Below are 27,246 nucleotides of genomic sequence, written 5' to 3'. Positions count from 1 at the left end.
ATAATATAATATAATATAATATAATATAATATAGCATAATATAATATAATATAATATAACTTAATATAATATAATATAATATAACTTAATATAATATAATATAATATAACTTAATATAATATAATATATTATAACTTAATATAATATAATATAACTTAATATAATATAATATAATATAATATAACTTAATATAATATAATATAATATAATATAATATAATATAATATAATATAATATAATATAAATTAATACAATATAATATAATATAATATAATATAATATAATATAACTTAATATAATATAATATAATATGATATAATATAATATAATATAACTTAATATAATATAATATAATATAATATAACTTAATATAATATAATATAATATAATATAATATAATATAATATAATATAATATACCTTAATATAATATAATATAATATAATATAATATAATATAACTTAATATAATATAATATAATATAACTTAATATAATATAATATAATATAATATAACTTAATATAATATAATATAATATAATATAATATTATATAAAACAATATAATATAATATAAAACAATACAATATAATATAATATAACTTAATATAATATAATATAAAATAATATAATATAATATAATATAACTTAATATAATATAATATAATATAACTTAATATAATATAATATTATATAAAACAATATAATATAATATAAAACAATACAATATAATATAACTTAATATAATATAATATAAAATAATATAATATAATATAATATAATATAATATAATATATAAAACAATATAATATAATATAATATAATATATAAAACAATATAATATAATATAATATAATATAATATAATATAATATAATATAATATAATATAATATAATATAATATAATATAATATAAAATAATATAATATAATATAATATAATATAATATATTGGAACATAATAGAACATAATCAAACAACACAACATAACGTAATGCAATGTTACGTAATATAACAACATAACATAACGTAATGTAACAGAACAGAACAACATAACAACATAACAGCATGACATATAACATGACAAAGAACAGAACATATAACATAACATAATATAATGTAACGTAATATAATATAACCCAACGTAACAACATGACATGATAGAACAGATTAGAACATAATATCACATCACAGAACAGAACAGAACATATAACAGAACATAGCATAACAACATAACATGACATATAACAGAACATAATGTTACATAACAGAACATAACATAACTTAGCAATTCATATCATAGCATGACATATAACACAGAACAGAACATAAAACAGAACATATAACATAATCACATAACATATCAGAAGATAAAATAACATAACATAGCACAGAACATAGAACAAAACATAGAACATAGCATAACATAACAATCCATTACTTGACATGACATAACATAACATAGAACATAACAGAACAGAACATAGAACAGAACAGAATACATAACAGAACTGAACAGAACAAATAAGTAAAATATACATTCAACAATCACTTTAGAGGCTTCAGTAGACATGTTCCGCTTAATGCAAATACTGTATCTAATCAGCCAATCATGATGCATTAGTCATAAAGACATGGTGAAAATGATTCGATGATTTGATTTGAAGTGAATCCAGGCATCAGATGGGGAAGACAGCTCATTCAAATGACTTTATATGCGGCATGGTTGTTGGTGCCAGAAAAGCAGATCTGAGCGTTTCAGAAGCTGCTCGGATATATTGGGATTTTCACTAGGGATCTGCCTATTCACCAGGAATTTTTGGGCTGATCCATGCACTTATTTTAGCAAAAAACAACAACTTTTGGGCAATACTGATATCGATATTGGTCAATTGCATACAGTACCAAATGGGGATGTAACGGTATTGTAAATACCGTCATACCGCAATAAATTTTTTTTCGATATTACCGTAGTCGCATGACTCGGTAAAACTATAGGTCTTCTGAGAAAATTTGCTCAGGCGAACGAGCGGAAACTACAATTCCCATCAGCCCATGCGTGACCATCATCCTTTGCGGTCTGTTGTCACTACAGATCCAGTAATGCGGAAATGGAGTGTGCTTCTAGTAGCGGGGATGAAAAAGAGCTGGAGATGATCGAAACCTAAAGCGGATGTTGTCGCCGCGCGCGTACTGAATAGCGGTGTTGTCGCGCGCGTACTGTAAAGCAGAGAGGGGGGTTGAGCGCGCATACTCAAGAGCGGTGTTGTCGCACGCCTACTGAAGGGCGGGACGGAGGGTCTGTCACGTCGCGGGGGCACTTTTGATCATTTTGGAAGGGCACTTTCTATTCAAGACTAAAAAGGGCATGTGCACTGCACAGGTTGAGCCCTATGTGTGCACGTGCCTGCAAGTTGGGGAATACGACTAATAACAGTCATGGGGACTGCAAAACACAGCACACTGTTCAGATTGATGCAGACATTGACTTGTACCGCAAAGAGACCCTCTATCTCACTCATGGCTTGTCCTCTCAAGTGGGGGAAAGACAATGCACAACGTTACCCACTGCTGTCAACCTGGGCCAAGTCATATCTCTGTCCCAGAATCCTCAGTCCCAAAGGAGAGGGTTTTTTTCTGTTGCAGGGGACATTGTAAATGCCCAGAGATACCAGCTTTTACCAGATTATAGTTATATGATAATTTTCCTTAAAGCCCATCTCTATCTAAGTGAGTGAGTGAGTGATTAAATGTTGAATGTGATGAGTTTTCAACAATACTAAATTGAAACTTTATTTTTTTACATGGTTTAATCATTTTTTGTTATTAAAATTGAAGTTCCTGTTTCAAAGCTTACAGATAGATGACTAATTTGTATGTCATTGACACTTTTGGCACTTTTTTGGAGTATTTTCATAAGTTTTGTTTTTCCTGTAAATGATTCAATAAATACCGTACCGTGACATTCATACCGAGGTATTACCGTACCGTGAAATTCTGATACCGTTACATCCCTAGTACCAAATCTTCTCCATCAAATTAGTTTCATGTTGGCTTATTTGAAAGTCTTGCAGCTCACTTCCTCCATGTAATTAATACATCCTTGATATTAGCTTTGTTTGTATATTATTACCAATATGCTAAAAGCTATAAATTCATAAAATATCGGCTGATAAATAATGGCGGCCGACAAATTGCAACCATGAATTTAGATTACCGCTTCGGTATGTTAGTTATTTATAGGTTTAAAGCAGCTCTTACCTCCAGTGTTGTGTTCATATTCATATTTGCTTATTTATGCAGCTGCGTGGTCCTGCGTGGCACGACATATAGTTCCACTGTATGTCCACACATGTAGTGGAATGACAATACAGCTTGAAAGATGACTTGACGTATCTCAAAACTCTTTCTTTTTCTGAAAAACACAGTGGACAAATAAGAGAGCCGGAGTTAATGTAGCATGGAGGAAGATTACCATTATATTTATTATCCAGTTTCTTCCGCAGCTTACTGATTGTAGTGGTTTCTTAAACTCTCTCAGCAAGGATTTAGGGTGCTTTCACACCTGCCTTATTTAGTTCGATTGAATCGCACTAGAGTTTCCCCTTTTGTTGCGGTTCGTTTGGGCAGGTGAGAATGCTGCAATCGTACTGATGTTACTGATGTTGCTTACAATTTATTTTTCACTTATATACTAAATATACACTCAACAGCCAATTTATTAGGTACCAGTACCAGATTGAAACCCCCTTTTGCCTTTAGAACTGCCTTAATCCTTCATGGCATAGATTCAGTAAGGTACTGGAAATATTCCTCAGAGATTTTGGTCCATATTGACGTGATAGCATCGCACAGTTGCTGCAGATTTGTCAGCTGCACATCCATGAATCGAATCTCCTGTTCCATAACATTCCAAAGGTGCTCTATTGGATTGAATTCTGGTGAATGTGGAGGCCATTTGAGTAAAGTGAACTCATTGTCATGTTCAAGAAACCAGTCCCAGATAATTTGCGCTTTATGACATGGTGCGTTATCCTGCTGGAGTAACCATCAGAAGATAGGTACACTGTGGTGGTCATAAAGGGATGGACATGGTCAGCAACATTACTCAGGTAGGCTGTGGCATTGACACGATGCTCAATTGCTACTAATGAACTAAAAGTGTGCCAAGAAAATATCCCCCACACCATTACACCACCAGCCTGAAACATTGATACAAGGCAGGATGGATCCATGCTTTCATGTTGTTGATGCCAAATACTGACCATCGCAATGTCGCAGATTTTTCCAATCTTCTAATTTTGGTGAGCCTGTGTGAATTGTAGCCTCAGTTTCCTGTTCTTAGCTGACAGGAGTGGCACCCGGTGTGCTCTTCTGCATACCTCAGTTGTAACAATCGAGTAACTGTTGCCTTTATTTTTTTATTTTTTTATTTTACTTATTTATATAGGCACAATGTACAACATGACATGTTGTGCCAGAGTTAGCTATACAGCTAATTTACATCTGTAGTCCCTGGGCAGGAAGTAACAAATTTAACAGTTTTAACAAATACAATATACACTTACAGTACAATAAATACAACACATCATTGTCAATAAAATTAAATCAAATCAGGGGCTGCTTATTTTCTATCAGCTCAAAGCAGTCGGCCGTTCTTCTCTGACCTCTGACATCAACAAGGCATTTGCGCCCACAGAACTGACACTCACTGCATATTGTCTCTTAATCAGACCATTCTCTGTAAACCCTAGAGATGCTTGTGCTTGAAAATCCCAGTAGATCAGCAGTTTTTGAAATACTCAGACTAGCCCATCTCGCACCAACAACCATGCCATGTTCAAAGTCACGTAACTCCCCTTTCTTCCCCATTCTGATGCTCAGTTTGAGCTGCAGCAGATCATCTTGACCATGTCTACATGCCTAAATGCATTGAGTTGCTGCCATGTCATTGACTGATTAGAAATTTGCGTTAACGAGCAGTTGGACAGGTGTACCTAATAAAGCGTCTAATGAGCATATACTACTTGACTAAATCTATCTACGCTTGAGTCACTGGGCGTTGCGGGCACTGTTGCAAGCACTGTTATACAATGGTTCAGATCTTACCTCTCTGACAGGTCATTCAGGCTTGGAGGGGAGAGGTGTCCAACATACAGCATCTAAACACTGGGTTACCTCAAGGCTCTGTTCTTGGGCCACTTCTCTTCTCTATCTACATGACATCTCTAGGACCAGTCATCCAGAAACATGGATTCTCCTACCACTGCTATGCTGATGATACCCAGCTATACCTCTCTTTTCATCCTGATGATCCCTCGGTTCCAGCTCACATCTCAGCCTGCCTGTTGGACATTTCACACTGGATGAAAGATCATCATCTTCAGCTTAACCTTGCGAAAACGGAAATGCTTGTAGTTTCTGCCAACCCGACTCTACACCATAACTTTTCAATCCAGATGGATGGGGCAACCATTACTGCATCCAAAATGGTGAAAAGCCTTGGAGTAACGATTGATGATCAACTAAACTTCTCTGACCACATTTCTAGAACTGCTCGATCGTGCAGATTCGCACTCTATAACATCAGAAAGATCCGACCCTTCTTATCTGAACATGCAGCTCAACTCCTTGTTCAAGCTCTTGTTCTCTCCAAACTGGATTGCTGCAACTCTCTACTAGCAGGGCTTCCAGCTAACTCAAGCGTCTTCAGCTGCTCCAGAACGCAGCAGCACGAGTGGTCTTTAATGAACCTAAAAGAGCACATCTCACTCCGCTGCTCATCCGTTTGCACTGGCTGCCAGTTGCTGCTCGCATCAAATTCAAAGCTCTGATGTTTGCCTACAAAGCGACTTCTGGCTTTGCTCCTTCTTATCTGCTCTCACTTCTGCAGATCTATGTGCCCTCCAGAAACTTGCGTTCTGTGAATGAACGTCGCCTCGTGGTTCCATCCCAAAGAGGGAAGAAATCACTTTCCCGAACTCTCGCAATCAATCTGCCCAGTTGGTGGAATGAACTCCCTAACTGCATCAGAACACCAGAGTCACTCGCTGTCTTCAAGAAACGACTAAAAACTCAACTATTTAGTCTCCACTTCACTTGCTAATCTGCAATTGCCTCTCTGGATATACCGCTAACTGTACTCAAAAAAAAAAAAAAAATTACTAATACTTTCCTTCTTAGACTTTACAAACCTGAAACTTGCCTTTAGCACTTATTTTATTGTTGCTCTTACAGTTGTGTAAATTACTTCCTTGTCCTCATTTGTAAGTCGCTTTGGATAAAAGCGTCTGCTAAATGACTAAATGTAAATGTGAATCTAAATATTTACTTTTTCTTTCCATAATCCAAATGAGACATTTTGTTTTTATATAGGGCATAACTATGTTGTTACTGTATGTCTTCCAGGTTCAATGTTACTTCATATTCCAGTACTTCTTTAGTTCCAGATCATTGATTTGTAAGGCCTAGTCAAGAGCCTGTAGCATTATGATACTATCCTGTTCTAAATAATCGGACTTCGCATCGAAGTGTCAGCAGTGGCTCTGTGTTTTTACAGTATTGTGCAATCTCTGTTACACTGTTTGCAGTGCTGTGTTCATGATTTTTTGGAACCTCATTTTGTGGCGCTTTAAATGTTTTGGAAACCTCAAACATCTCTGCAATGTTTCTCCTTCATCAAAGTGCAAAATCCAAACTAGCGGGTGTGCAGCTGGGTTAGCTCAGGGATGGGAAACAGTGTGATAAGAGGGAAACATGCAACCAGTGGTCACAGTTTTATCAGCAGACGGGTGAAGAAGAGATTTGTGTACAGTCAGACTTTTCATGCGCACTAATGGATTCCTACAATATACTGTATATACAGTCAAAGTTCATATTATTATGCCTCCTATGAAATGTGAAGGCTTTAAAAAAGTGTTGATTAATTGAGAGATTAGTTTTAAACTTAATAATTTTAATGACTTGTTTCAAATAACTCAGTTATTTTGTCTTTGCCATGGTGACAGTGCAACTTATTTAGCAAGATATTAGTTTTCAGTATAAAGTGCCATTTAATGACTAAGTCAATAGGTTTACTAGCAAGTGAATGGATAAAAGTGATTGGTTCTGTAGCCAATCGGAAAAAATAATAATAATAAACAATCATTCTTAAGGGGGCTAATAACATCGACCTTAAATGTTTTATTATTTTTTTGTACGTCCCTATTGCACATTTTGTAGACTGTCTGCTTAATATCTGTTAATACCGCTTCTTTAACAGACATTTAACTGACTATAAGAAACTTTGCAAGTACATGTCAACTTACACTAACCCCAACCTAACAGTCTACTGATTATCTAATGAGAATTAGTTGGCATGTAGTAGCAATGTAACGTAAGGCAGTTTCACACTTGGTTCAATTGCCTGGATCGTACACAAACTCGATTGGCCCCCATTGCTACCTTATCGGTTGGTTTGTGTTCACACTGTCTTTTCTCCTTCTGAACTCATTCAAACCAGAAGTGAACCGGACCAGAGTTTGAATGAACCATACGCCAGACCACCTTTCAGGCGGTCTCAGTTACGGTTCACAGGTTCTATATATATATATATATAATGTACAATGATTTGAAAGAAAATGACTTTTCAGTTTTGACTTTTGTTCTCCTGGAGAAAAATCAACATGTTTGCCTTTTCTGGCAGAAGGTGGGATCTTTCTTGGTTTATTGTGCTCCCTGCAGTTGAAAAAAAAAGATATATATATATACAGTTGAAGTCAGAATTATTAGCCCCATTTTGATTATTTTTTTCTCTTTTAAATATTTCCCAAATGATGTTTAACAGATTCAGGAAATGTTCACAGTATGTCTGATAATATTTTTTCTTCTGGAGAAAGCCTTATGTGTTTTATTTCGGCTAGAATGAATGCAGTTATTAAATTTTAAAAATCCATTTTTGGGACAAAATTATTAGCCCCTTTAAGCTTATTTTTTTTTCTCGATAATCTTCAGAACAAACCGTCGTTATACAACAACTTGCCTAATTACCCTAACCTGCCTTGTTCACCCTAATAACCTAGTTAAGCCTTTAAATGTCACATTAAGCTGAATATTAGTGTCTTGAAAAATATCAAGTAAAATATTATTTACTGTCATCATGGCAAAGAGAAAATAAACCAGTTATTAGAAATAAGTTTTTTAAAACTATCATGCTTAGAAATGTGCTGAAACAATCTTCCCTCCATTAAACAAAAATTGGGGAAACAATAAACAGGGGCGCTAATAATTCTGGGGGTCTAATAATTCTGACTTTAACTGTATATAGAATGATATGATATATTTGTTTTACAATTATTGGTTTCATTTATTTTACACTAAAAACATAATAATAAAATAAAATGTCGTTAATTCTGTTCTATTAGTTTTTTTTTTTTCATTAAAAAAACTCTACTAAAAGTATCAATAAGAGAACCGTTAAAGTACAGAACCGATAAGTGGTATCGATAAAAGTAGTAATACCATTAAAACCTTAACGATACCCATCCTACTACCACATATAGAGTCATGTGACCCCGCTCTGTTTACACTTCTGCGTCGAGCACAGCATATGGTCTGGTGCAAGCATCACATGGGTGCATACCCCTCACCGTGACTGATGCTGACGCTGACCTCTCAGAAATTTTGTAACTACACGTCACAAAAACACATAGCCCAAGCTCTGTGATTGGTCAGCTTGGTAGCTTCGACAAGTGTGGATGGTGTAGAGAGGGTAAAATTAAATAAATGAAAGTATTATTCATTAATCGTAAGTTCAAATGTTCAATTAATCGAAATTTAGATTTTAGGTCAAATTGCTCAGCCCTAACTTGAGGTATCGAACACTTTCTATGTGTGATTATAATGATATTTGATATGAAACTATGCAGATGGCAGAGCAGGAATTTAAACAGTGTACTGGCTGGCCAAAATCTGTGTGAAATCTTCAAGAATAGAAATTGGAAGCTCTTAAATTTTGCGCCGTTTGCTTGATTTTGTGTTTAATTTAGATCGGAGAATCTCAGAATTCTGCTGTTTTCGTATTCATTATAGGTCATGGAAATTCAGCTTTTTAGTCAGTGAAAGTCAAGAAAAATGACATTTGGATTAAAGATGGTAGCCTAACTTACATTCCTAAAGCGCTAAAGGATTGACCCTTCATGTTACATACTGGAAGGACTGAGCTGCGATGTTTAGTGTTGGTTTAATGGGTGAACTGTGGTCAGAGGGTCACTTTCAGCTATTCATGCGGACACAAAGAGACATTCCCCAGGATTCCCATCAATGGGACTTTAAAAGAGTGCATTTCTATAGAAGTGACGATTCTGTTTGACCTCTTCACCATTTGACGTCACGCAGGCTCGCTTTGCTGACACTGAGCTCATGTCTGAGGTCAAAGTGAGTAGGAAGTCAAGACATTAACGCCATCCCACTCACAACTCTTGTCGGCTGCCTTGGATTCTGGCTGTCCACATCAACTTGACAATCATATGCTTTTCTTCTTTCTCCTATGCAGACAAATAGATGGTCCTTTTTGGATCATCAGCACTGTGTATAATAGAATATATTTTCCGCCACTCTTCTTTCTTGAAGCAGGACCCCTACTGAGCACTGCCAAGCGTCCCTCTTCTCCAGTACCGCTAGTTTCCCCAGGGAGCCTCCTTCATTTGCCTACCGCTCCATGACCTCAGCGCTGGCGCTCTAGGAGGGGGCGCTAATCACATCTGCCCAGTGACAGCAGCCATTCAGCGCTGGCGCTTTAAGAGCCCGGCACCCAGCAGCCCTTTCTGTGACGTTTCAATGTTTTCAATCTCTCCCCCACCCCTCGCTTTCCCACTGTCATATCGCCATATATTTGGCATGGGTTTTCACCCTGCGTCGAAAAAAATTATCTCACAATTGTTCAAACCAAAGCCTCGCTTTGTCGCTTGTCCGATAAGTGCTCTGGGATGGGTTTAAGCCATCACAGCGAGCTGTACGCAGGGCTTTAAACTAAAGGTAATTACTGATCACGGACCATTCATCTTGTCATGACGTGTAGATATTGGAACTTGAATTGTTGTGCTAACAAAGATCTCAGTGTCAGTATGTTTACCGAAGTTAAGCATGCTAATGCATGGTGCGTTATGAAGAAACGACCCTATTCCTTTAAGACCGGAGAGTCGGCGGTCCCAGATCAATTAGTTGAGGCTCTTTCTGTTGGCTGTTTGCTTTCACCCTATTAGAGAAGTCTGCTTGCATCTATGTCTCATATCTTTTCTTCTACAGTGTTGAAGGGTGAAATCGATAAAGCGCTAGGATCTGAAGAACCTTCTTCTACCAAATCCACAAAAATTGGAAACACCATGGTGTTGTTTAAAGCGTCTTTTGTGGCCTTGTGCCTGATTGGCTGGGGAAATCAAGCTGAAATCCCATTCATCACCTACACTCAATAGCACCACAGCAGCCTCTAGCTGGCAGGCCAGGTAGGGTGCCGAGCCACACAATGTGGGGGGATTAGCTCGAAAACTGCGGGGACCAGGCCTCTCACTGCAGGCTAACTGGGAAGCGGGGGCCGGACTGGTCAAGGTCACCATCTCCCATCCGGAAGAGAGTGGGAATGGACCTTGGGAACCCGTTGGCGCCGCTGCCGCTCATCGCCAGGCTCAACTCACCACACAGCAGGTGCAAGTCATCCAGATAATGCTGAAGCTGGCTTTTGTGTTCTTTCAACATTCTGTGTGCTTTCAATTCTGATTACATTGCTGATGGTTAAATCTGATCTTTTTAGGCTCTTAATTGTTCGTTTTTGACAAAGCGCTCGTTGTCAGAGAAGACTACTGAAGTAACAGTATGTGGTTATTATATGCAGAGTATCGCCATCATGATGGTATGGAAAGACGTAGAAATTTGAATTGTTTGTTTTTTTTAACAGTAGGTAAATTTCTGCAATTGGATAATGTTAGTTTTTTTAATTTCTCATCTCTCACACTGTTTTTTTCTAATAAAGGAGAGGCGTGCTGGTCATATTTGTCATAATTCGCACACAAAAGTGGGAGGACAACAACAAGTGAGGTCACAGTGATGCGGAAATTTGCATAGTGTTCTTATGTTGTGAGCCAAGCCGCCAACTTTTTTCTTCGCTGAGCCATGCTCAAGTTGTCATGACGACAGGGATGTTCCGCTGATGAAGTCTTACTCCTTGTTGTCCAATCAGATTGTGGAACTGAAGCTGCAGCATGAACAGGAGCGGACGCACCTTCTCCAGACACACAATGCCGAGAAGGACAGCCTGGTCCAGGACCACCAGCGGGAAATCGATAGTTTGGACAAGCAGACGAGGGCCGCCATGGTCCAGCAGCAAACGCAAACCCAGGAGTGGAGGAAGCGCGACGCTCAGGTAGGGGGTCTCCTCCTTTCCCTTCGCTTTCTGTCACTGTTTGCTTTTGCTAATCAGGATATTGTTGAAGATGATGCTTATTTTACTTTTTTACACTGTGTATTATGATGAGTGATTATATTATTCAAAGTTATATTGCACGGAAATTGGATTTGAATGTATTGTTTTTAAAAATTGTGTTTCGCATACTTTTTCGCAACGCTGTTGGGTAGTTTTGGGGGAATAAAATCATAACACGCAAACTTTTTAGGCAATTTTTATATGCAACTTTTCACAGCCGAATTTAATTGAAAATGTAATAATTTTGATTTAAAAAGTGGCGGAAACCTTACTCTCCTAGACGGATGAATCTAGTTTTCGGACGTTTTATTTGAAATTGTTCAAATTAAGTTTATTTTTCTGTCCCTCGGATGTGAATATTGGTGTTTTGTTAGTATCTGTGCTCTAACGCTCAATTTAGTTTTTATATAGACAGCAAGTTCTTTTGTTTATTTGTTTGTTTGTGTGTTCTTTTCTCAAACTACCGCAATACAAAACGTTAATTAGAGAATATTCATGAGCTCTCAAGCTATAAAAACCATTTTGGTCATCAGCGGGTTTCTGGTCCCTGTTGTGCCAAGTGTCCTGTTCGCCGCTTATTTCTCCAGCATGACTATCGAAAGATCCCTGTGGGAAGCCATTTGATAGACTAGCCCCCAACTGGGGATTCATTGGGCTCGTCAAGCCTCAAGATTAAATGTAAATTGTCAGCATAGATGAACCATATTGACTCTCGGCACAAGAAACAAGTTGCCGCAGAGGACTTATATAGCGCTCGAAAATAAAGTCTTACTATCCGAAGTCGTCTATTAGTAAGAAAGTATGCAAGTATTGGTTAAAAAAGTAGCGCTTAATTGGGTTTTTAGTGTTTTGAGTGAATTTTTTTTGTTTAATGCAAATAGTCTCTCTAAAATACTTTCAATTAATCGTATGACTACTAGGGTTTGTTGAAAAATGGACATCAGATAAATGAAATCTAAAACCGATAGATAAAATCTCCCATTAGAGCATCAGTTGTCAGTCACCTAACGTCATGGACATCCATTTACACTCATTCTCACTATATAAATGTCATTATATGAAAGCCAGTATCACTGAGCGTTCATGTCTCAGGTGGCCTAATCTGCTGGACATGTCCTCCATCATGCGCTGAGCAGTTAGTTGGCACTACAAGAAGAAGATTTGTGGTTTGGCTGATCTGTTTGTCTTCTGCAATTCAATGATGCCGTTTTGGCCAAGAGTACATCAAACCTCTACGGCCCAGAAAATCTCCATTCCAAAAAAAAAATAACTCGCAGAGAGTAAAACTCATGGACTGGAAAGCATCCCAGGAAATATTTGAAAGAGTATTGACATGTTAGGAGCTGACGAAAACTAATGCTATTTATAAAGCAAACTACTTTTTTTTTAACCTTAAATCTCAGAGAGTCAAGTATTGATATTGATGATGTCCCCACCTGCTTTCAGTTTTGGGATTTTACGGTAGGGTTAGACGTTTAGGGTTGCAGAATTTCACTACTGTAATTATTCAGTATTGCTTTGACTTTCTCAAGAAGACATTTGGAATTTCAGAGAAGTTCGCAAAGATGTGCTGATCTTGGCATCGCTGGTATGTAGAGCTGCTCCATTCTGGCTAAAATGAGAATCGTGATTGTTTTGCTTAAAATAAAGATCAGGTTTTTCTCACGATTTTGTAGATGTAAATAAAGGTTAATATGAGTGAGTTATTATTATCGTTATTTCTCAAACTATGGTAAGGCGACAATAATAATATTATGTGTAGGTCTACTGTTGCTTAAAATGATGCTCAATTTTGAAAAGACCTTGAATGGTGGACATGAACAGACTTTAAATTAGTCCTGGTCATTAATGCACAGTAAAGTGATGACATCAGAATATAACTATTCATAATTCTGAAGTTATATTATTATGTTTGAGACATATACTTGCAATCTGTCATTTATAACATTATTAGTTATAGTATTTTCTACTTGTAAAATCAGACATTTGTCATTATCAGATTCCCTCTTGCATTATATTCAACATTATAAAGGCTAAAGTAGTTATACTGACACTGTTAAACATTTAATCTCATGAACAACACTCTGTGTTCGATATGAAAGAAAAAAAAAACATGTCAAATGCTTGTTGCAATCATAACTCTAAAATGTGATATGATTATTTATTGCGTGCGCGCTTTCGGTTTCATTTTCACTGCTAAGTGTGGTTCATACTTCCCGCGAGGCTCCCAAACATTCACTTTGTTCCACACAATGGATGTTATTCACAACTTTATTAGCTTTTATTCACAGCCTATGCAGGTTCTGTTCGCTAAAGTAGACGCACGCGCGTCTATCATTAAGTATCACGCGCCCGCCCTCTCTGTGGTAACAACACAGTCAGCAGCTCACGTCACGTGTGATTTCCTGCCCGCGAATACATCATTACATGAAGACAGAAATTACATTTTTGTGGTGAATTATACCTTCTAAATACAGCATGTGACTCTTTCAACACCATTTGGAGGTGTCCATGTCGCCGAGCAATGTATGTAAAATAACGTGAAGACTTGTGGGTCGCCTTTGCTTCTCTCTTGAACTTGAAAATAAGATTAGCAGAATCGTAGAAATGCTGGATTAAGATCGTCTAGGGCAGGGGTGTCCAAACTCGGTCCTGGAGAGCCGGTGTCCTGCATATTTTAGTTCCAACCCCACTTAAACACACCTGAATCAGCTAATCAAACGTTTTCTAGGTATACTGGAAACATCCAAGAAGGTGTGTTAAAGGAAGTTGGGGCTAAACTATGCAGGACCGAGTTTAAACCCTTGATCTAGCAGCATCTAGGGGTCAAATCGAGATTCTGATCTTTTTTCGGTTAATCATGCAGCTCTACTGATATGACTATCGGACCACACAAATCTCCTCCTTTCCCTTCGCTTTCTTTCATTGTTTGCTTTTGCTAATCAGGATATTGTTGAAGCTGATGCTTATTATACTTTTTTAGACTGTGTATTTTGATGTGTGATTATATTTTCCAAAGTTGCATTGCAAGGAAATTGGATTTGAATGTATTGTTTTTAAAAATTGTGTTTCGCATACTTTTTCGCAACACTGTTGGGTAGTTTTGGGGGAATAAAATCATAACACGCAAACTCTTTAGGCATATTTTTTTGTATGCAACTTTTCACAGCCGAAATTAATTGAAAATGTAATAATTTTGATTTAAAAAGTGGCGGAAACCTTACTCTCCTGAACGAATGAATCAGGTTTTCGGATGTTTTATTTGAAATTGTTCAAATTAAGTTTATTTTTCTGTCCCTCGGATATGAATATTGGTGTTTTGTTAGTATCTGTGCTCCAACGCTCAATTTAGTTTTTATATAGACAGCAACTTAAAAATAAGATTAGCAGAATCGTAGAAATGCTGAATTAAGATCGTCTAGGGCAGGGGTGTCCAAACTCGGTCCTGGAGAGCCGGTGTCCTGCATATTTTAGTTCCAACCCCACTTAAACACACCTGAAACAGCTAATCAAACATTTTCTAGGTATACTGGAAACTTCCAAGGAGGTGTGTTAAAGGAAGTTGGGGCTAAACTATGCAGGACCGAGTTTAAACCCTTGATCTAGCAGGATCTAGGGGGTCAAATCGAGATTCTGATCTTTTTTCGGTTAATCATGCAGCTCTACTGATATGACTATCGGACCACACAAATCACAACCTGTGTTTTACAATTGTGTGTAGATTAGAAAGCTTGAAAACTCATCTAGGACTGAAGCCGTTTTAATTTACTAGAACTTCTATGTTAAGCTGCTTCGGCACAATCTACATTGTAAAAGCGCTATAAAACTAAAGATGATTGAATTGAATTGAATTGAATTGTATTAAATTGAATTGAATTGAATTGAATTGAATTGAATTGAACTGAGTTGAATTGAATTGAAAGCAGTCTGGAAACCAGATGTTTTGAGCATCTCAGGAAGGATGCATGCGCATAGAGTGTAAAATAAACATGGAAGATTGATTAAAACATTGTAAATTTGCTCCAACACAACAATCACATTTGTCAGGCAGTGACTATGTTATGTGACCATGTCGATTCAAATAGAAATGTCCTCTACACAACAAAAACTGTAAATATGACAAGAGTACTAGCATCAACACCAATGGATGATAATGTTTTGTTTGTTATAACTGCTCTCTTTAACATGAGGAGAATTCTGAACGCCTGTCTGTTTTGGTTTGTTTTTGGTATTCATCAAAAAAAAAAAAAAAACTGTGTGGACATATTGTCTCATACATTTATAACAATTATTATTACTTAATTATTACTTTATCATTGCAATTGCTTTGATTCTTGTTGTTAATGGATGCATCAGTCATGATACTTCTGTGATCTTTTATACTGCAGTATGTCTTTTTGCTATGTTTAGTGACAAGGAAGTGGTCAAAGTAATTCACCTGTAAAAACTAATTATAATATTGTTATATTATTATATAATATTATTTAATATTATTTTTATCTATTAAATTATTGTGCACTTTCATTTCGAACTCTGAATTTGGCCAGATTGATCAAATTGGCAAACGTTTTTGACCTGTTTAGTGCTGAACACTAAAAATTCATGGCAGGTGTAAACAAGTTCAGCATGTCAACTTAAACTATATGACCATATATCCAAATACTTAGATTTATTTATTTTTTTCCCATTGATGGGTTGCAGCTGGAAAGTCATCCGCAGTGTGAAACGTATGCTGGATAAGTTGACGGTTCATTCCGATATGGTGACCACTGATTAATTTATCTGACATCTTGACGTCTATCTATGACATTCATTTGTGATTCACTACTCTAGTTGTACTAGTTGTGTTTTATGGTATATTATGTAGTGTATAGGGTGGCACGGTGGCTCAGTGGTTGTCGCCTCACAGCAAGAAGGTCACTGGGTCGAGTCCTAGCTGAGTCAGTTGGCATTTCTGTGTGGTGTTTGCATGTTCTCCCCATGTCCACATGGCTTTTCTCTGATTGCTCGGGAACAGTCCGAAGACATGTTCTATAAGTCAATCGAATAAACTAAAGCAGGGGTCACCAAACTTGTTCCTGGAGGGCCGGTGTCCTGGAGATTTTAGCTCCAACCCTAATCAAACACACCTGAACCAGCTAATTAAGGTATTACTAGGCATACTTGAAACATCCAGGCAGGTGTGTTGAGGCAAGTTGGAGCTAAACCCTGCAGGGACACCGGCCCTCCAGGACCAAGATTGGTGACCCCTGAACTAAAGTGTCCATAGTGTATGAGTGTGTGTGTGTGTGTGTGTGTTTTCCAATTTTGGGTTGCAGCTAGAAGGGCATCTGATGCGTAAAACACAGGCTGGATTAGTTGACTGTTCATTTTGCGGTGGCGACCTCTGAAATACAGACTAAGCCACAGGAAAATGAATGAATGAATGAAGTGTATACTTGTTTTATGCATGAATGAGTTTGCACTGGAAGAAAAATCTCTAGAAAAACATTGTCAGTTGTTTTGAAGCATTGAGTGTGTTTTAAGAAGCTCCCTAGGACCTGAGGTTGTAAAATAATAGGGTATGTTCAAGAATTCGGACACTGGTAAGGACAGGTTGTTCACTACATATTGGAACACTTATGGTGACGAGATTGTCCTTATTGTACAATTAAATATATGGAATTTTTGAATTGGCAGATTTTTTTCATGCATTAAGTTTTTAAAACTACATTAAAGATAAATAATGTGATAATTTAATATACTGTTGTAGCAACATTTTAGCCATTGATTGTTTCTAAATGTTTTCTAAGACCCCGTTTACACTACTGCGTTTTAGTTTGAAAACGCATAAGTTTTGCTACGGTTACTTATGGTGGCCGGGAAGTGCAAAACAACATTACAAGTGTGAAACACTTTTACAAAGCTCGAGACAAATTTACAATTTGAAAAACATTTTTACTTTTCATCAGACACATTTACATAGGAAAAACTATTTTACCAAGGACAAAACAAATTTACATTTTAGAAAACAAATTAACAAGACGCAAAACACTTTTACAAATCCCGAAACAAATTTACAATTACAGATTCCCTACGGAAAGGGCATGTACCACACACCGGAAGTGACGTGAATGTAACGCACACACTGGAAAATATCAATAATATCCAGCTCGTGTGTGACTTTGTAGACAGGTTTTTACGAGTCTACAACTATAAAAATCATGGTTTGACCAACTACGATAAACACATATTAGAGCTATTCTGAGAAAATGTCAGCATGAGAGTGTGTAAAAACAATCAAAGAACAGCACATGTCACTGATAGAGATAGCTCAGTAGCCGAGTAGCTCAGTTAGATAGGTCGGTTGTTACTTACGCAGAATCTTTTGGCTTGGGTTCGAATCCCGTTGATGACATGTAAATGAAAATAATTTCTTTGCATTCATTTTGGTTTATACTGTTCTGCTACACAGGTATTAAAATCAATAATGTTTACACTGACGCTGACACCAAGTAATAAAAATCTTTATTTGGTATGGGCATGTTTTGTTGCCGTGAAAAAGTGACGAATCTGCCAATCTGCAAACGTGAATAGTTCACATCTGAAAAGGGGCCTCAGTTAACGGACACCAGTTAAACCGTAACACAGGCTTCCTTCAGTTTACTGTTAAGAGTCCTCAAGCAAATGTTTACACCGTGTAGACTTGACATCATGTCCACGATTACAGCGTACGAGTGGCTCTCGTTAAAATATTAAACACATTGATGCAGTATGTCTGGTGTTTCCGTCTGCTCCGCGTCCTTTATAAACTCTAAACACCGACCACACGTAAAGCAAAACCGCGTTAAGCTGCTCATATGTTTGCCCCAAAACAGGCAAAACAACCCTCGACCGCTGACCATGTTCGGTCACCATAAACCTTGTTTACACCATGTACTCCACAGCACGAATTTACCGCGCTCACTAACAACAACAACAAATTTAAATTCGGAGGCGGGGCTGCCGACATTCGCCTCTCTTATTGGGGCTTTTCCTCAATTTTCAGTAGCCTACACACAGTTAAAGTTCTGCATCCTCTCCTTGTAAGTTCAGACTTCGCAAGTTTGATATAGAAAACAGACTATTTTATTAAACAAGCGAAACATTCAGAATAACCAGGCATAGCAGAGTAACATCGGCTATCAACATGAAAAATGGTGAATGTTCTCGTATAGGACTTACAATGCATACAGCAAGTACTCTGAATTGCTGGGGAGACTTCTTTCTGTAACCTAGAAAAGGGTTTGAAATGGATAGTTTGTGTGGACGCCGACCTCCCCACCAGCTATCAATCAACCCCTAGTAACCTACTCAAGACTAGACGAACTAATCTTTTCTGTTATTCGACTGGAACAGCATGCAAAACTTTAGTTTATGAAAATGTGGCATGACCATAACCATTGAACTACCCAAGGACTCGAAAGATGACTGGTGTGCTGAGCTAACTTGAACCGCATAGCCTGGAGACCCAGATTAACAATAAACTATTCTTTTATATATACATTGATGTATTATGGACTTGGTCCAGATGCTATCGTTCATGTGGGTTTGGGAATTATGTGATTGGAAATCAATCATTTTTAACATGTAACACTTTGAATTCAAACGATCCCAACTTGTGTCTTGGAGACAGGGGGCTGAAATGAGTTCCCTTTGCCGGGGGGCAGGACACACGCTTATTGATTGGGTGAGTAGCTCTGTCACCCGGTAGGAGCTCGGAGTAGAGCCGCTGCTCCTCCACTTCGAGAGACGTCAGCTGAGGTGGCTCAGGCATCTGTTTCGGATACCTCCTGGACACCTACCTAGGGAGGTGTTCCAGGCATGTCCCACAGGGGGGGGGCCTCTGGTGTTGGAATATCAAGCCAATTCCATGCGTGTTCAAGAAAAAGGTCAGGAGAGGTTTTTCTTCAATGTCAAAAATCGTACCAATTTATTGGATACAAATGAATAATTCGATTCACAGAATTCTGTTATCCTCAATGCAATGCAGAAGTTACATTAAGGATGTGCGCAACAACCTTCTTTTCTCGACTTCTTCAACTTATATAGGCAGCTGATATTAACAGGTGGAGTTTAATGTAATTCGTCATTTGTCAGTCATTGTTCAGTCCTTCATTGACCGCACCTTAAACATACTTCCTCTTTTTCTACGAATTCTCTGCACAACAAAAAAAGCATACAACTTTCTGTGCTCTGTGTTCAGTTTTAACACCTCTCTTCAGACAGGAAGTTTCTGCAGAGCTGTATTTAATTTTGGACCCGCATCTATCTACTTCTACAAAAATGCTAATTAGTATGCACAGCACTCACACACAACAGTAGAAGTTCAGTTAATATATGACCCTTACATGACCAATACCAATAATTGTTTGATTAAAAGAAAAAGAGACAAAAATAATAAAAAAATAATTCCTATTTTTCAACACTGGGAAGACCCAGGAAACGCTGGAAGGACTATATCTCTCGGCTAGTCTGGGAATGCCCCAAGATCCCTCCAGAGGAGCTGAAAGATGTGTCTGGGGAGAGGGAAGTCTTGGGTTTTCTCTTGAGACTCCTGCCCTGCGAACTGGCCCCAGATAAGTGGTAGAAAATAAATGAATGATCCAAACTTTTTATCGTTATACATGTAGGCTGTATCTTCAGCCTTTATTTTAGTTTCATTTATGCTCACATCCTAAATATTTCTCTCATATGCATCATGCAGAGACTTTATGTCTGCTTTTGTCTGAAATCATGCAATTTGCACAGAAATCATTCACTATTTCCCTGGAGAATGCACAAATTGATAGGGGAGCACTTGTTTTATTGTGAAAGCTTGTCAGACATTGAAGAGGGTGGAGAGAACTTTGAGAAGGGTCAACTGTGTTGTTTTTAGTAAAACCTGATTGAAAAGAGTCAGAAGCAGTTTAAGTCAGAAGTGGTTCGGTTCACATTCCCTAAACTTGCACACTTCACCAGCTCATCAAGTGATGGGTGAAGCCAATAACATCTCTTCCAGGAATGCTTGGCCGTGTGAATGACCAACCTTCACAATGAAGATGAGCCATTCAGACTCGCGTCTTGATGTGGTCAGGACATCATGGGTATGCGAGATGCGCAAATGGCTCAGAGCGCGAGGTTCCAGGTCACGGTGACTTGTTTTGCTCAGATTCTTACGCCACATTCTGGAACTCATGATACATAGTGCCAGCATGTGTTTTCCTGTTAGTTGCAGGAAAAAAAAAATCACAGCACATCTGGTTTTACAGCCATCTTTGGAGACTTTATGTTTGTCTACAAGTCACAGTCAAGTCTAAACTCCAGTTTCCATTCAGCGGTCGGTTAGATTTGGCCCTTTTGCTCTAATGCGAGGCTGCAGAGGGCTGTATCGATCTAAAGGGAGATGACGAGGGAGTTCAAATCCCCTCGTCTCTAGACTGGAGTCTGTGTATTAGTTTCCTTGGACTCTGACGCCCTCCGGGTTCCTGTTTTCTTTAGTCTGTTTGAGGATGAAAAGAGTAGAACTTCAGGATGGTTCTCAGTAAATATAGTTGCCTGCAGCCAGAGCAGTAAACCAATCCACAGCAGACTCCAGAGATTACCTCGCTTTAATGCCCACTCCACACATTTACAACATGCAGGGCGCTTCATAACAAGCATTATTACACAGAGGAAAAAGTAGTGTTTAAAATCGTCAGTTTTGTTTATTTCCCTTTAAAGACTTACACGATAATCTTCAGTCTAGCTCACTGTAAGGTTGACGCCTAATGAGAGTTGCTTCTGCTTGATGATCTGTTGCTATTGATAAGTGTACATGGGATGAGATAAACGTACAAACAGCAACTTGCATGAAGTACTGTAAATCTATTAGTAAATAAAAGACATCACTGAGACTTTGGAATAGATATGACCAGGTTGAACAACCATAAACTTAACAGTCCCCTCCACTCGTCTGCACTTTATGTGACCGGGCTTTCACATCCCTGTCTGCGAGGATCTGAAACTCTCTCCCCCATGACATTAGACACACTGAATCCTTTAAATTGTTTGATATTTGAATATTTTATCAATTTTTAACGTTTTATTTTAAATGATTCAATTTTACTGTTATTCTAAACTGTTTTATATCTGTATCTTTTTTGTGTAAAGTGCTTTGAGAACTAAGTTTAAAAGCCGCTATATAAAAATAAACTATTATTATTATTAAATCAGAAAAAGTTGGCACAGTATGGAAAACAGTAGTGATTTCGAAATTTACTTTGACTTGTATTTCATTGCAGACAGTACAACAAACATTAATGTGTTGCTCATTATTTATTTATTTATTGTTTCAAAATAAGCACACATTCCAATTTTGGTTCAGTAAAGCATTTACTACTTTGTAATGTTGCCATTCCTTTTTATGAACCTAAAAGAGCACATGTCACTCCGCTGCTCATCCGTTTGCATTGGCTGCCAGTTGCTGCTCGCATCAAATTCAAAGCTCTGATGTTTGCTTACAAAGCAACTTCTGGCTTTGCTCCTTCTTATCTGCTCTCACTTCTGCAGATCTGTGTGCCCTCCAGAAACTTGCGTTCTGTGAATGAACGTCGCCTCCTGGTTCCATCCCAAAGAGGGAAGAAATCACTTTCCCGAACTCTCGCAATCAATCTGCCCAGTTGGTGGAATGAACTCCCTAACTGCATCAGAACGGAAGAGTCACTCGCTGTTTTCAAGAAACGACTAAAAACTCAATTATTTAGTCTCCACTTCACTTCCTAATCTGCAATTCCCTCTCTGGCTCCACCACTAACTGTACTTAAAAAAAAATAATAATAATAAATAAATAAAAATTTAATAAATAAAAAATTATTATTAATGTTTTTGCTTCTTACACTTTACATACCTGAAACTTGCCTACAGCACTTATTAATTGTTGCTCTTATAGTTGTGTAAATTACTTCCTTGTCCTCATTTGTAAGTCGCTTTGCATAAAAGCATCTGCTAAATGACTAAATGTAAATCTAAGATGTTTAGGGATTGAAGACATCAAGTGATAAAGTGTTTTAGGTATAATTTTGTCCATTTTTACCAGAAAACAAGTCTTAAGGTGAACAACAGTATTTACAACAGTATATCATTGTCACACTCTGTGCTTCAAAATGCACAGCGCATTCTCTATTAGAAACAGATCAGGACTGCAGGCAGGCCAGTCAAATATCTGTCATAATCAACTGTTTTCTTTTCTAAGATGTGGTTGTACATATAAAATGTAGAATTGGCCGCTCAAGACATAACACTCATATTTATTGAAAGGGGAAGAGAAACCAATTTGTAGTTTGTTTGTAAAGCATATGTTAATACAATGTACATTTTGTAAATAATATTAAAGAACCTATTTAAGAAATAAGACATTTTATTCCAAAAATATTTTATAGGTAATGTTTAAAAAGGTGTCTCCTGGAAGAATTTTGGAATATGTATAATTGACTAAATGAAAAACTTATGACTTATTTAGCAGTGTTGTTGTGTGTATGTTCATTTAACGTGATCTTCGCTAATTCCTGACTTTTCGATTTAGTGGCTAATTCGTATGAATTCATACAAACTCATTAGTACATTTTAGTACAAATTGCTCATCACCCAAATGATGGTTGGGTTTAGGAGTGAGGTTTGGTGCCACAGCTCCATTTAAAAGTCATAAGTTTTCATCCATCAGAACTTGTATGAGTTCAAACAAATTAGCCACTACACTGGCAAAACATAATATAGTTACATTTCCTTTCGAGATCAGGTTGTTTTTTTGCATAATGCTTGTTTTTTAAGAAACTGTTATGATTTCAAATGATATATTGAATATATATTACTAATGTTGATGAATATAGCCATTGTAACTGAATAGTGGCACTAAAACAAAAATAAATAATAAATAATAAAACATAATGTGCTAAATGAGAAGTATTCCATTCTCCTTTGACAGAGGTTGATTGAACACTGAATATTTACTCTCCTGCTACATTTTTTAGCTCATACTTATAGTAGATTATGAAGGGCGATGTCTGGCAATTTAATTCTGAAGAATAAATGGAGATTTTGTAACTTCTTGAATGACTTTAATTCATATTATAGCAAGTCTTTTGGAGTTTTTGACAAATTTTAAGTCACAAATCCTTGATTCTTTTTAAAGAAAGGCATTTCATACAAAGTCAGACCAATCACAGGAAAAAGTGATTAAAACTGTGAAAATAGAAAGTTATTCTTTTCCTGCAGTGACCAATATCAACCCTAATCATTAGCTGTTTTTTTGGACAATAGCCCTGAAAACGGATTTTATTAGACAATACTGATTATTTGTACACAAACATACTCTTGTTTATGTGGTAATGAATTGCTGCATATTTCATTTGATTTGATCTCTAGATAGATCTTATCATCTCTGACACTTACAGAAGAGAAAATCATTTAATTGTATGCACCGAACAGCCACGTATTCATTCTGCCTTTCAAATCCACATATCATTGCCATTTCATTCTTGACATATCCAGTGTTTTTTCTATCTCTCTCTCTGTAATGTAACATGGAGTTCAAACAGCATGGGAGAATATCTAAAAATCCATAGAGTATAGCATCATACCACTCCGAATCTGCAAATTAACCATGCTGTCAAACTTTCAAAGAACTTGATTCCCCAGTAAGAGATTAGAACACAGAAAAGGACATGGCATTGGAGATCAGGCCTGCTTTCCGATGTGCCAGAAACAACAGGCTTGTTGACGGCGGTCACGTTGTCTCTTGCACCAGCAGGGGGTTTGGATCGCAGCCTTTGGGTTGTCATCCGCCCAAGTAATCTCCAAGCTGTAGACTAGGAAGAGGGTGGCTGCTTTACAGAACACTCTTAAAATAATCAGGATTTGTCCAGACTTCTGATTGGGAACATTCGTTCCTTGATTGCTTCAATTATCTGTTTAGGACGAGTGTGGAAGGTCTTGTTACGCACACTCATGAAATTATATTTGCTGTTTGCTCAAAACTACTTATTTTAAATGAGCTGAAACAACACAATTCAAACTAGGACTGAACGATATTGGAAAAATAAACTGACATTGAGGTATTTTGTTTTTCTGCACTATATATTGCAAAATGAACAGAATTTCGCTAGATGACTTAATTTGGAGAAAGAATTCATAAGTTTACATTAGTTGGGAGGATTTTTTTTGGAAAGTTAAAATGATCAAGATTATATATATATATATATATATATATATATATATATATATATATATATATATATATATATATATATATATATATATATATATATATTTAATACAAAAAAAAAAATATATATATATATATACACAACAGGGGCTACGTCACAATCACTCCCCCAAAAGAGCAAGCTCCTGTTTGGTTAACCCGGTGCGAATGTCCGCTGAAGTTCAGATTTTTAAACTTGAGCGATTCACGTGAAACATGCGTTAAGCGAACAAAACGCTCAATTCGCACTGCGCCATTCGCACGTATCTCACCATTCGCACCGCGCAATTCGTGTCATCTGCCCGTATCGCGCCTCAGGATGTCTATTCGCACGTTTGCATTGACATAACATGCAAATCACTCGTCACACCGCGTCTGGTATGAACACAGCATTAGGAGGATAAAATCAGGGTTTTCTAGACCTGATAAGATCATTTTATCAAGTTTATTGATAGACTCTGGGCTTAAACATAAAGCAATTGTTGTCCCCAGAAAAACTCAAGAATTGTGTTGATTCAGCTCATGTTAAATAAGTAGTTTGAACAAGCAGCAAAAATGATTCTTGGAGTGTATCTAAAAGTCATCGTTCAGAAACATCTCCCTCCACATTTCAGGACATTTGGTTGAGGACACTGAGTGTTTGCTAAATCACGGCTGGTTTTAAGCAGTCATCTAATGGCATTGTCTTGATTTCAGGCGCTCTTTTGAACTCTAGAAAACACAAAACAGCACGATCATGAGTCCTTCAGTCCAGCTGTGATGGGTCACTGAAGATGGGCTTCAGCAGACGGGTTCACGCCACCAGATGGGTCCTCGATGATGAAAAGGGTTTTAATCTCTGGCCAGACATCACTGAAGCTGAGCATGCACTGACGCTTTTCGCTGGGCTTTGCTTGGTGTTGAACCCTTAAAGACATGCAAATGCATTTCGGACGGAGATTTGGATCGCACCATCCATCTTTTATCCAGAATGGTGCTGTCGTCCTTGAAAATGCTAATTGAGTTTGCAACACAAACAGTATTTTGGAGGGACTGACGTCCATTGTCTTTAGTTGTGACCTTCCTGTTTCCCTTCAAACGTTTTACTAGCAAAGGGTTTGCAAAACCTGTTTAGATGATGCTTAGTTTCAATTTCACAGAGGCACTGCTATAAAAAAGGAGATTGACTCAACTTAAAATTGTACGGCAACTTGCTGCAGGGCTATTTGACTTGACTCAATTTAAGTTGAGTCAACTCAAAAAGCTCTGCAGCAAGTTGCCTCACAATTTTAAACGAGTCAACTATTTTACAGTGCACATTGTACACTGCAGATCAATGTTCAATCATTCAATATATTGTGATAATGAATGTGCACAATATTGATTCCTTTGGGAAAATACAGTGAATAATTGAATTGAATTGAATTTTATTTGACAGATTTTAGACAAACTGTACAAAAAGTATTCCATACACTTTGTTAAAAAAAACTGTCGAGGATAAAAACACAATAAAGCCCTGGGCTTATTTCCATTGTGGTCCTCTGTTAAATAAAAACAATGTATGGCTTCAAAATACCAATGATGCATAAAACAAACAGTCGCCGCAGCGGTACGAACAGTCAACTTATCCAGCACATGTTCTACACAGCTAATGGCCTTCCAGCCGCAACCCTATTCACACTCAAGTAACATATAAATTAAAACATCCTCGTCCACCATGCAAACTAATTATCCTCATCAAACAACCGTCTTTTGATAGCTTTTTTGAACAACCTTAAATCTTTTATTTGCTTGATTGATTTTGGTAGTTTGTTCCACATGATTGCACTCCTATATAAAAACATATTTTTCCCCACTAAACTTCTAAATTTAAATAAACAAATATTAAAATCCCAACTCCTAGTATTGTATGAATGCTGTTGCCTCACCATTTGAAAATAGTTCATCACATAAATAGGAACCACATTATTAAACATTTTACGTACCATTCCCAGTTTTAAAAAACACACTCTATTACTTACAGTTAACATACCTAATTTATTAAAAGACTCTTTAGATAGAAACGACTCGTAAACAATATTCGTTCCCATGCCATATCTCTGTCCTGAATTAAGGGCCTACTCACACTATGCCATCCGTACCGTGCCCAGGCAGTTTCCCGGATCATTTGAGAAGTGTGAGTGCGCTGAATCGGGCTTAAGCACGGTTCTCTTGGCCGGCCCTGGCCCGGTTGGTGTGCCTGAGCGTGGATCACTTGGGCTTTGGCGCGGTACGCTTGTGTGTGAGTGCAAAACGCGCCAAAGCCCGAAACTGAAAGCGAGACGTGACTTTTAAGGCACTGTTTCATATGGATTTATTAATCATTCTTACTGTTCAGTGATCGCAAATCACTGAACGCAAAGTGATCTGCCGTAGTTTATTAAAGACGCAAACCCCTCACTGCACGACAGCTGCGCGCCTTCAGCAGACCTCCTCATTCCTGCAGCACGAGGGCTTTATGATTGTTTATGAGCGCCAAAAGTGGCGGATCTGTCCGGTGAAATATCTGACTGCATGTCACCGCATCCCTAAGGACTGTT

General features: G+C 37.4%; 1 protein-coding gene across 10 annotated transcripts in view; it reads left to right on the top strand.

The window, feature by feature from the left end:
* cep112 (centrosomal protein 112) overlaps positions 1–27,246 on the top strand; it is a 349,706-nt gene that overhangs the window by 183,168 nt on the left and 139,292 nt on the right. For 8 of the 10 annotated variants that reach the window (XR_015479978.1, XR_015479979.1, XR_015479977.1 and 5 more), the window contains one exon: positions 11,209–11,391. Coding sequence is in view for 4 of the 10 variants with exons in the window: in NM_001327791.1 (NP_001314720.1) it covers positions 11,209–11,391 (183 nt within the window). In the remaining 6 variants the exon portion in view is untranslated. Of the gene's footprint in view, positions 1–11,208; positions 14,183–14,975; positions 15,357–15,407; positions 15,689–27,246 lie in introns of those variants that run through there. The other 2 variants (XR_015479981.1, XR_015479980.1) reach the window with 2 other exon arrangements.

This window comes from Danio rerio, chromosome 3 (genome assembly GCF_052040795.2).
Source record: "Danio rerio strain M-AB ecotype USA chromosome 3, GRCz13ab, whole genome shotgun sequence".
Lineage (NCBI taxonomy): Eukaryota > Metazoa > Chordata > Actinopteri > Cypriniformes > Danionidae > Danio > Danio rerio.
This window is presented reverse-complemented; position numbering and strand designations above follow the sequence as displayed.